This window comes from Patella vulgata, chromosome 8 (genome assembly GCF_932274485.2).
Source record: "Patella vulgata chromosome 8, xgPatVulg1.2, whole genome shotgun sequence".
Lineage (NCBI taxonomy): Eukaryota > Metazoa > Mollusca > Gastropoda > Patellidae > Patella > Patella vulgata.
This window is the reverse complement of record NC_065886.2, coordinates 283,078-295,518: the sequence shown is the minus strand read 5'-3', so window position 1 is coordinate 295,518 and position 12,441 is coordinate 283,078. Positions and strand designations below refer to the sequence as shown.

Genomic DNA, 12,441 nt, shown 5'->3' with positions numbered 1-12,441 from the left:
AATATCTCAGGAAAATTATCAGGGGATTTCGAGAACATTAAATTGAGATCTCGGGAAAATTACCAGGTGATCACGGGATTTCGAGAAAGTATCACAGGATCGCAGAATCTCGAGACCTTCTACAAAATTTTGCATGACCCCAATACGCTTCCGTAGTTTAGAGAAAAAAAATCGGAATTTTTTTTTTTTTTTGGGGGGGGGGGGGCTGCCGAGACTTACTGAAAATCAACGGAATGAAGCCATGGGAATGTCCAGGGCTGGCATGTTTACACGTGCTATTGCCAGACACTTCAATCGTCATCAGTCCACTATTGTAAGGTTGGTGGAACGTGTTCGAGTTACTGGATCAACACTTGACCGTCAACGTCCTGGTCCACAACGCGTTACAACCCAGGCTCAAGACCGCTACATCCGAGCCACTCATCTGCGTGACAGATTCCGCCCAGCGACTCGAACAGGTGCAGCAGTCGTCGGAAGACAAGGACCAGTAAGTGCCAACACCGTAAAACGTTCTCTAAGAGAAGTAGGAGTCCGTGCATGACGACCTTATGTTGGAACTATCCTCAGGGATCATCACTGTCAGCGGCGTTTGATATGAGCTCAAGGGCACCAGACATGGAGAAGAGTAGACTGGCAAAGTGTGCTCTTCAGTGAGTCGCTTTCATCTTTATCATGCTGATGGCCGTCAACGTGTGTGGAGACGTCTTGGGGAACGTCTTGCAGACTGCTGCGTCTTCGACACAAATCGATGGGGTGGGGGAGGTGTAATGGTGTGGGGAAGCTTCACATTTCATCACCGGACCGCCCTACACATTTGCAGGGGTCGCGTTAATGCTGTAGCCTACCTTGATGATGTCTTGCAACCAATTGTTGTTCCGATGTTTCGAGCGCACCCACAACTTCAGCACTTCCAACAGGATAATGCACGTCCGCATACCGCCCGTTTTAGTATGGACTACCTGGCTGCTAACAACATCAATGTCGTGGACTGGCCAGCCATGTCTCCTGACATGGCACCGATAGAACATGTCTGGTATGAGATTGGACGTCGTCTGTATCGGAGACCACAGATGCACACAATTGCTGCTTTAGAAGCTGCTCTTGTCCAAGAATGGAAGAATTTGCCCCAGGCCTTTTTTCAAACACTGGTAAATTCCATGCGACGTCGCTGCACAGCGTGCGTAAGATCCCGTGGAGGACACACACGCTACTGACATCTGTGTCATACTTTTGGTTTTGACCCCTCAGACTTTGTACCGTTGATTACAGATTAAACATCCATAAGTGTACAAATGTGTTGTTATTGATGTGTTCCCATTTGAATATTGTTCACAATAAGAAGCAAAATAAATAAGATATGTTTACAAGATCATTTTGTTATACGTTTTCCATGGCGCTCAGTATATTTCAATTTCTTTCAAACACATTTAGGAAAACAAACTAAATCTCATGCATATTCTAATTATGGCTCGGCAGCCAATTTCATAATTTTAGCGTAGGCGTTGGATTTGATCAAATCGTTTCACCTTTATTTCAATTTCTTTTAACTGATTTCAACATAGGAAAAGGTACGAATCAATTTGAGGTACGAAGTGAAGTACGAAAAATGTGAGGTACGAATAAACTAAGTACGAAACAGGCAGGTTACGAAACAGCTGACATCCTTAATATATAATTATTAACATTTCAGTTATCGATGACAATTTAACATATGAGGGCAGCGATCATTTATTTGGACCCCAAAATGGAGCAGGAACTGGAAAAGGTATGTCATGAATTATGATTTTATTCTTTTATTTATTACTAGCAGGATACCCGGCTTCACTCGGGGGTCATAACAGAACAGACAGACAGGCAAACAGACAGACAAACAGACAGACAAACGACAGTCACAAATATTAGTATACTAGCAGGATACCCGGCTTCGCTCGGGGGTCATAACTCCGAAACCGGAAGTGGTAGACTAACGCAACCTGGTCTATGTTACTCCCCGGTCCGAGCTACCCCAATACCCCAAATTTCAGACTCGGGGCAGACCTAGTGTAGCCGCCAACCCCGAACAGACCGGCTTCGATCGGGGGGTCATAACTCCGAAACCGAAGTGGTAGACTAACGCCACCTGGCCTATGTTACTCCCCGGTCCGAGCTACCCCTATACCCGAAATTTCAGACTCGGGGCAGACCTAGTGTAGCCGCCAACCTCGAACAGACAGACAGACAGACAGACAAACGACAGTCACAAATATATATATAGATTAGTAGTATTAGGGGTTTCATTTTTTTACTGTATGTCATCATCACCTGTTGATGTATAGCATTTCTATACTGTTGAACTATTTATATAATAACAATAACAGAACAAAGATAATTTGACTGATATTTTACATACCAAAAACTACCCACGGTACTTATATCTGATATTCTTGAATTGGTTAATTGTATCGTTGATAACAAAGATAACCTTGCTATTCATGTTAGTTATAATATCAATAATTTATTTTTTATTTGTACAGGACAAACAGATAACATGTAAGTTATATATTATTCTTGTTTTATAGTAACGACAGGATAAGAAAACATATCAAAAATAACATCTCACCTTGGTCTATTGTCCTATTATTAAGAAAAAAGTCACTTCGCTAATAACGCAACGTCCATTAAAACTATCATCAACTGTCTTCATTTTAACACAATAATTGTACAAAAGTATACAATATATCAATGTATACTCAACTTGTGAACAATTCTGCTAGTCAATGTTAAAGTATTTCTGAATACGTTGATCATTTCATCATACCACTAGAACCGATACTAATGATTATGTAGTAGAAAAGTATTCGCTGAGAGTACCTCAACTATCTTTTTTAATATCAATTGATGTACAGGGTTATTAAACTGACAGATAATGAAGCTTTTGAGCTGTCTAAACCTGATTCAGATATTACTGAACTTTTGGAATTCATCTGAAACAAAATGGTAACAGCCATGTCTCTGTGTCCTTTAAAACATGTTCTATCGTAAATTTATCGTATGACTATACGTTCTGAAACGATTTTGGACGTATTTCGAAATATTAACAGCTATCACCCTTCAATAGAATTAATTGCGAAAAATACTTTGACGACGAGTTTACTTTCACTTAAAAACAATTTCCCGATACATTTGTTTTTAAGTGAAAGTAAACTCGTCATTAAAGTATTTTTAAAGAATAGTATACCCATCAACTCCTTTTTGTAAAGGTAATAACATGACTTAATGAATAAGATGATGTTATTTTCACCTGATGGCCTATACCTTTAATTCGACAAGAAGTGGCGTGTAACTTGACAAGATTCAAATTACTATAAGAAACAAAATATTTTGGTGAAAAACCCTTAATATGATGAGTGTCTAAAGTCAGGGTACATTTTGTAACAAAACAAATGGCTTTTTTCTGCCCCCAAAACTGCCCCTGCCCGTTAAAGATACATTATAACAGTTCAAAAGTAGATGATGAAAGAAGAATATATTGAAAAATTCAGTCAAATTACTTTATTCTGAACATAGTTATCATCGTTGTAATATTTGACTAGAAATGGTAGCGAAATGCGTCTTCACCTTGGCCGACCGTTTGATTGACAGGCGTTAACTCCACCTACATATCTCGATTATCAAGTAAAGTTTTCAATGGCATACGGAAACGCTTTACAGCAGCCTCGCTAAGTACACTCTATCATTTAGCCTCGGGGGGTTGGATGGCTGAATGGTTAGCACGCACGCGCTGTATCATAAAGTCTGTCATTGAGTCAACTGGCGTGGTTTCGAATCCCTGGTTGTACGTGACAAGGAGTAGGGTCGCCTGTCCAACCTCGTGGGTTTTCTCCGGGTCCTCCGGTTTCCTCCCACTGCTAAAGACCCCTACGCGCAAGCGAATTATTGAAATAAAATTAAACCATATGTTAGTCCCGAAATGACCTAGTTTGTGTCGAGTGGACGTTAAACCCCATTTCTCTCTCTCTCTCATTTAGCCTCGATATAACTGACGTATTTTCATCAGGTTGCCCCATACTTGATTTAATCAATTCGTGAAATCCTATTTAAATCCGAGCTGTAGTCGAGCCATCCGTGGGTCTACAGAGTTGATTTTGGGCTTGTTGTTTAAATAAAGATCGAATTTATAATTTCTATAACATTTGAAGCCTAAATTAAGACTTGCAATAATCAGATTTAGCTCTTGCATGATGCATGTTTAAAGAAGCTGTTTAATGATAAGCCATCAATCAATGGCTATTAATACCTTGATCAGTTACATTGAATTATTTTTTATTATATTTTAGTCCCATGTCATCTAACGTAAAGACAGGAAATGATAATAAAATGGGTAATGTACTTCTTTACTGTGTTCGAATCTTTTCTTTTTAAATCAGTTGTATTTGTGCGGAAAAAATATTTCAATCTCGAATGTTTTAAAGTTTTGTTTTCTCAGTGGAGTGTGGCAAGTAAAAGATAAATCAGGTTTTACATAAACAGTACCTCTACTCCCCCACTACCCAACCATCCAGTTACCCCCTGTCATTCTCCCCTCAATACCCAACCCCTGTCATTCTCCCCTCAATACCCAACCACCCACTCCATCCATCCCTACCGTTCTTCTTTTATTCACTGTTATTACAATGTTTTATTTTATATTTTATGTTTATCAGTTATCGATGATAATGTCTTGTATGAAGGAAGTGATCATATTTTTGGATCTCAAAATGGAACTGAATCTGGAAAAAGTAAGTATCATAAATCATTTGTCTGTTGTGTTAAAAACTACAATTTATCATCTCCCTGTCTTCAATTCGTCTTGGGTCTGGTACAGACGTATTAGGTCTAGTGGCAGGGATAGTATGGCTGGTACAAACAATTCAACATGGAAGATACACTTCTTTTCATCTTGAATATTTCCTGTTAAAAAATATTAATAATATTTAAATCTTGAGAGATGTATCATAAAAACGTCGAAATTCATGCATACAATCATCAGCCACACTGCCGATTTTCTCGCCAAATTATGCACATCTGAAAGATGATGAAGAAAATGCTTGTGGAATAGTAAATGGAGATATTAAATAAGAGTTTGACGATGATGCTGTAAAAAACAAAAAACCTATTATTACCAATATTCATAGTTTGTGATCGAGTAGATACTATAATACAGATTATTATTAGAGATTAGGCTGGAAGGAGACACTTCGAGCTGTGGAACAAAATCCGAAACAAATGATTTTTGTAAGTAGGTATGTACAAAGTATCCCAAGAAAAAAATCCACTGCAATCTGCCTTGGGCGTGACTAAGTCGACAACATCGTAGAAGACGAACCTATTTGATGTTATTACAAAAGTCTTTGGAGTTAAGTGAGAATAAAAATTCGAAAGGTTTTGGGCTGTTTTGTAGAAGACAGGGTCTAGGGAGCACACATATATGCATGTAACCTGGTTTTGGGTGGATTTTGATGGCGGCAGACGTGTCTCGGGTCTTTGGTTTGATGAGTAGAAATGGGGTCTTTCGTTGCCCATATGTAGTTTGATTGTTCTTGAAGAGTGTTGGCAATGCTGACGCAGTCAGGTGTATCCATTATTATAGCTACTGAAAATACATGGGAGTGGCCATTTATGATTCTATGGAATATGTTGATTGTTTTCAGGTACATTTTATACTTTGGTCATGTGGTAATGTACATTAGCTTTTGGGGAGGAGTAATTAGATTTCTGACTGGGATGCCCCACTATTGAAAAGGTCTCGCCATCGCCATTCTTATGCTGAGTATTTTGCAAAAAGTTTCGTGTGATAAGTAAATGCGCCCATCTGGCTTTGGTGTGGGGAAATAGGAACGTCTGGATGGGACGTCAGGAAGTTTGCCCAATACTACCCAACATAATTGAAGTATTATGTTAGTTTCCCACAATAACGAGGTAGTATTTAGATAGTATTGGGTAGTAGTGTGTAAATCGCCCAGCCCGGTGGGGATACCCCACCACTGAAAATGTCTAGAGGTGGTCTTTGTTAATACCTGTGAATTTGCTGAACATTTTTCAACATGTTTTGAGTGGTTAGTAAATGAGCTGGTGGGGTGGGGCGATTAGGGACGATGCTGAACATTATGCAACAAATTTCATGCAGTTGGTAAATGTGCTGTTCTAGCTTAGCTTTGTGGATGGGGCAGGGGCATTTATGGGTGTCTTTACAATTAGAATTTCCCAACATGCGAATTTACTGATTTTGTCAATGGTCTTATAGCGGAAATGCATTTGTGATGCACAAACATATTCTCAGCATGACGAAAAAAGTGACGAAAATTTTTGGATTTTATAAGTCGATTAGGTATGAAAACCAGAACGCCTGTCCAAGGCCAATTTTAGTGGATTTTTATCTGTAGTTGTACTCATATAGACCTTTCATAAAAACAAGAATCATTTGTTTCGGATTTTTCCCCCAGCTCACCAAATCCAAAGTTCTCTTACCAGCCTAAGACCCGCTAATCTTTCTTTATATAGATGTAGAAAGAGGAATATTTGGTCAAACAGCTTCATCTGAAGTTAAAAGAAACAGCACTACAGGTGGCAAATCAAAGAAAAGTAAAAAACCTCCAAAGAAACCAGGTAGGGTAGCTTATTTTAGTTATTTTACATCAGTTCAACATTAATTAAATATATCTATGCTGTTTCAGTTATAATTCTTATTGCTATTCTGACAGTATCTATTCTATCAGGATAACTCAGTAATAGCTTTACTGTAGACAGTAATACTGCTATTCTAACAGTATCAAGATAACCCAATAATAGTTTTACTGTAGACTACTGCTAGTATTCACCAGGAATACACATTATTTGATGTATACGTGTTTTATCAGATCCTGAAGCTATCTACACAGAGGTTATTAAGAAAAAGACTGGTCAAGATAATAAAACTGCTAGTGCGGAGAGAGGTAGACCAGTAAAAAATTCATATTATGCATGTTTTCTGTTTTGTTCAAATATTATACACATTCATATATCTTCTCAAGAATATAGGCAACACATTCTAGTTTAAATTCTATAGTATTTAGTCAAGGTCTACCTTCCAAATATCTATCAGTGTTCGCACACTTTGTTCCCAATTCTTTTTAACACTAATTATGGCCAAGACAAAGAGAGGGTCGTTTGTATTTTGGAATGGTGATTATGCTCCTTTGTTTTTTCTGTTTGATAATCTTTAATTGTTGCAAAGTTTCCTACATTTTCTATTTGTTTTTTGTCATTCAGTAGTCCTTATAGAGCACAACATTATTCATGTGAATAAAGTTTGCAGAGGTTTAATTTGCATGAGCCCTTACTCTTTATCTGTACTTGACTCTTCCACCTCTAGTCTATCCTATTTTAAATCCTTATATATTAAGGAGGCAGTGTGTTACTGACCACTTGGTGTCCCTCAGTGCTTCCAACTTTTTTTTGTTATCTCTGTACTTTTTATATATAATCTTGTAACTGCAGTAGCTTTTGTTAATTTTAACTTTGTAGAATCTTGTGAATATTCTACCGATAAACTCATGTTGTGATCTGCTTAAAATTTAGATACACTGTTTAAAATGGTGACATGAAGAATACGTATAGAGTTTCAACAATTTCTGTTAAATTATATCTGACCTATCTGCGTGAATTTCTTTTTTTATATTTAAAAAGGCTCAATTTGTGGATATTTTATTAGGGTGCATCTGAAAGCAATTCTAACATAGCCTACTAATAAGTAAGATGTGATAATGGAAATAAAGTAACATTTTGTTCAAGGTTATAATATGGAAGCTGATGTTTGTGTCTATTGTAGTAATATAGATTATATTCTTTGAACTGTTAATTTATCAAATATTTTTCTTAGGAAATTATGAAAACTCTGATGTCAAAGCGAAACCAACTATCCAAAGGTAAGTTAGCTTCTTTGTTGTACAAAAATAAAAAATGGTGACGAAATTATACATGTGCCTGAAAGTCACTGAAGTCAGAAACATATGTCTGGATGTCAACAGTTTAAAGGACAATATTGGTGTCAGCCATTATTATATATTTGACAGAACTGGTTAAACAGATTCCAATTATAATTTCAACACAGAAACCATTGCAACGGTAGGTGTGTAACAAACATTTGAAGAAATAGGAAGTGACGCGAAAAGCGACAAACACAAGTTATCCTTCTATATAACTGACTGAAGTAACGAGACTGTGGGAGAATATCTGACAATTCAAAAAAAATAATTGGCTGTCACTAGATAAGAGAAAATGAGAAAAATAGAAAAGGCCCATGCATTCCCTTGCTTTTTTTATTCATTCTATACTTAATAAAAACACGGTAATGCAAGGACTTTTTCTAATTTGTTTGTTTTCTCTTACCTAGTGACAGTCAATTTTTTTTATAAATTATCAAATCATATATCAACTTTTCGTCTTCAACGGGATTATCAGTGAAATGAAATTCGCTTGCGTGTCTGTTATGGCTCGTTACTTCAGTCAGTTATATAGAAGGATAACTCGTGTTTGTCACTTTTTGCTTCACTTTCCGTTTTTTCATATGTTCGTTACACATCTATCGTAACAATTATCTCTGTGTTAAAATTATCTTTGGAATGGGTTCAACAAGTTCTTTCGGATATGTAATGATGGTTGACTCCAATATTGTCTTTTAATACTGTGTCTGTTATTATGTATCAGTATCAGTATCGCAACATATTATTACGAAAATCAGACTAAATAATATTCTCTCAAAGTAGTGATATCACAGACAAGTTAGTGTTAGACAGTCATAACCCCTGTTAAATAGCTGCTTCCAATAGTAATACAAGGATGGGCCAGACAGTCATAACCCATGTTATATACACGGTAACATGCATAGTGTGTAGAACCTATCTCTAAGTATTGACTAACTGGCCTATGGGTTAGAATATCTATATATGAAGTAGAAAGGGTTCAGTGTGGTTACTATTCATGGAAATTCGTGAGAAATATACTTGTTGTCAGTAGTCGCTTAAACCCGTCAGTATTTGTACCGTACGTCAGTATTCCTATAAATGGTCAGTAATAATCATAAGGTGAGTATTTAAGTCAATTGGTTAGTATTCCTTACTTGTGTCAGTATGTAAAAATAACGTGAGTAATTAAACAAACGTGAGTTAAGCCGACCATATCACTAGTCAGGCGCGTGCGGGAGAAATAATTAAGAAACCGTCACTATTTGACCTCTTGGTCACTATCAGAGTGAAACCGCCAGTTATCTTTGATTTGCGTCAGTAACTGGATCCGACGCCAGTAGAGCGTGAAATCGTTAACTATATAAATTTTTGTTAAGTATTGTTAGTGAGTATCGTCGCTACATGCTGAATAAATTATTAATTAATTATTTACTAATATTCTCGAATCGGGAAATGTTTTTAAACAATAATGGATGACAGTCAACAATAGGAATATTTGTCGGCGATTTCTGCAGAATACGGCGTAATGTGTAGTGTTATTTAATTTACAATTTATATTTATTCTCGTTATATAACATGCGGATTGGCACATGTTTTGGGACTTGCGGCACATTGATATCTGTATGGATTAAATTTGGAATCACTGTATGCATTAAATTTGGAATCACTGTATAGATTAAATTTGGAATCACTGTATGGATTAAATTTGGAATCACTGTATGGATTAATTTTGGAATCATTGTATGGATTAAATTTGGAATCACAACTAATGGTTAAAAAAAAAGATCAACACAAATCTGTTTTCATTAATTTTATTTAAACAGATAATATGATAGCAGATAACAGAAATAATGAATTTCATATACGTACATACAAGCTGAAATTCTGATCACTGAACAATCGTGTGAATATCTATATACATTATTAATGGTATCTTCAGATTTGCAACATATTACAAACCGATTCCTGTTGGGTTTTTTTTAAAAAAAACCCATATAATTCAAACGTCAACCCGACCATTTCAAGAATAATTGTCCGTGTCAAGGCGACTGCAGTTCGATTGCTTTATTTAAAAAGATAACTGATATTAAACTATACAACTGACTGAGCTATTCAGGGTTCATATTGGAAATATTTTGGTGTCAAGGCAACTGGAGTTCGGTTGCTTTATTTAAAAAGATAACTAATATTAAACTATAAAATTGACTGAGCTATATCCGTTTGAGGTTGTTTGAGGAAAAGCAAGTTAAAGATATCGTTTTGTTCTAAAAAAAAAATCACATAGCAACCACGCCATATAATTGTTAATTTTTGTTTAATAGTTCTCTCGGTGTTATAATTTAGAACAAAAGAGAACATTCCATACATTAGTAATGTAGGTCTTGTATATTAAACTTTTATGGGAATAATTTTTTTTAATCTCACCACTTAATTAGCACCTTGGTGTTAAATCAGGAGATTAAGAATGTTGATTGGGTAATCGAGTTTAGCTTCTTGATTATCAAAGAAGCCGTCACAGCTAAGCATATATTCTGTGACCTTCGTAACATGACTCAATTAAAATAAGGTTTTGAACGTACGATAGGTGTACTTTTATTTTCAGGTACCGGAATGGTATCAGAATCCGAACCCCAGATAGGGTAATGAACGTAACCATGATATCACAATGGTGTCTGGACCGCACATTTTAATGTATTGTATGGGTTTTAAAACTCGTTTCTATTCGTTAAAATTGGGATTATCGGTAATTCATAAACTAGAGATTCACGGCTTCACAACGATGCCAAGTATTACTTAAGGAGACTGATCGGTCGGCCCTCTGCATTATCTATTTTTGTAATATAGTTAGAATGGCCAGCTCTTTATCTAAATCTTAGTATTGAACATGCTTTACGTTTCAATATTCCAGACCCACTGGTTGATGGCTATCTTAAAATTTTGTGGTTTAGTTAACAGGAATAGAGATGAGAAGAACGAGACAGAACAGATACAGGTAGACGAGGAGAAAAAAAAGCTTTTGACCGAGCGCGGCCATTGCTCCGATGATGGTAATCTTTACGAAGAAAAGATTGTCACAACAATGAAAACGCAAGAAATGAAATGAGGCTTAATGTCCTGGGCTTATGAAGACTGCCATTAGTCCATGTGGCAGACCTCGGATTTCGGAGTATCATTACCAATTTGATGAATAAATTCAACCATGATTTTCAGTTAGCCTGGTGCCCGAAGTGTTCAAATTTGGTTGATGGACTTCCGGGTCACTTTGCTAAATGCCATTTTGGCGGCCATCTTTAAAAATGGCCGCCGTTTTTTCATTGAAATTGAGCGCGTCAAGGAAACCTTCATAACTCTTTCACAGATTGACCTATTGATATGGAATATGGCTCAAAATGTTCGCAATAACATTCTACAGCTGCTGTTATATGACACATGTTGGTGAATGAATCATATATTTTCCAAATCAACAGATTATTCTGAAAAAAACAACGTTTTGGCATTTTTTTTCAATATTTATTTTAAAAGTTTACTACCAAATCATGTTCAGGGTAAATTTAGCCAAATTTTGTGTCTGGTCTTCTTAAGTTATTCATTTGGCATAAATAAATACGGTCAGTGACCCAGTCTGTACAGCTGCGGTGGCCGCAAACTCAACAAAAGTCTTGAGTAGACTGTCAATTTTAAAATGTTGTGCCTCGGCGAGATAGGGTACTAACCATGTGAACGTTTATTTAGGGTTGTCGCAATCACACCGATATTTGGGGACCGGTTGTTTCTGAAGAAAAATTTGTCACTGAAGACGATTTTGATAGTGTGTCACTTCTGTGACGTCATTTTCGGTTGAATCAGTCTGATTTCCAAAATGGTCGCCAAAATTTGACGAAAAATGAATTTCTTGTTAGGATGGATGAGTATCACGCAAGGTAAAACTTGTGATATATCATATATAGGGTTTCCGTAGTCATTGTACTTACAATTGATCTATAAAATTAGTTTCCCAAAATCCAAGATGGCGAAAATTCAAAATGGCAGTCAAAATTTGCCTAAAATGATCGATGCCTCGGATAATCGTCATTTTACAGTTTGATATGCCCTGTAATGCCGCTTAAGGGGTTTTCGATGTCACAAAACTTAAATACAACATCTAAAAAAAGGATTTCCAAAATCCAAGATGGCTAAAATCCAAGAGTGCGGCAAGATTTTCCCTAAAATGAATGATTTTTCAGATAATCGTCATTTTTCTGTTTTGTACGGCTTGTAATATGCCATTTATGGGGTTTTCAGGATCACTAAACTTAAATATTACCTCAAAAAAAGATTTTGGATATCGTAGATTATTGCTTAAGAACAAAACGGGACAATTGTCAGTCTTTCTCTTGGCTTGGCTTATTATAAAAATGTGTAGTAGTTTTTTTAGGGGAGGATGGAATTAATTATACCAGATCTCGTAAATCAGAAAACAAGATTTAATAATATTCCAGCA

The 12,441-nt window shown here is 36.4% G+C and overlaps 1 protein-coding gene across 1 annotated transcript in view; it reads left to right on the top strand.

Annotated features, from left to right (window-relative positions):
- Nucleotides 1-7,926, top strand: part of LOC126829988 (uncharacterized) — a 28,725-nt gene extending 20,799 nt beyond the window's left edge. The window contains exons 6-12 of the mRNA XM_056102789.1: nucleotides 1,691-1,765; nucleotides 2,514-2,529; nucleotides 4,317-4,360; nucleotides 4,683-4,757; nucleotides 6,520-6,624; nucleotides 6,876-6,950; nucleotides 7,877-7,926. Of these exons, the coding sequence (XP_055958764.1) occupies nucleotides 1,691-1,765; nucleotides 2,514-2,529; nucleotides 4,317-4,360; nucleotides 4,683-4,757; nucleotides 6,520-6,624; nucleotides 6,876-6,950; nucleotides 7,877-7,926 (440 nt within the window). The remainder of the gene's footprint in view (nucleotides 1-1,690; nucleotides 1,766-2,513; nucleotides 2,530-4,316; nucleotides 4,361-4,682; nucleotides 4,758-6,519; nucleotides 6,625-6,875; nucleotides 6,951-7,876) is intronic.
- Nucleotides 7,927-12,441: the final 4,515 nt, after the last annotated feature.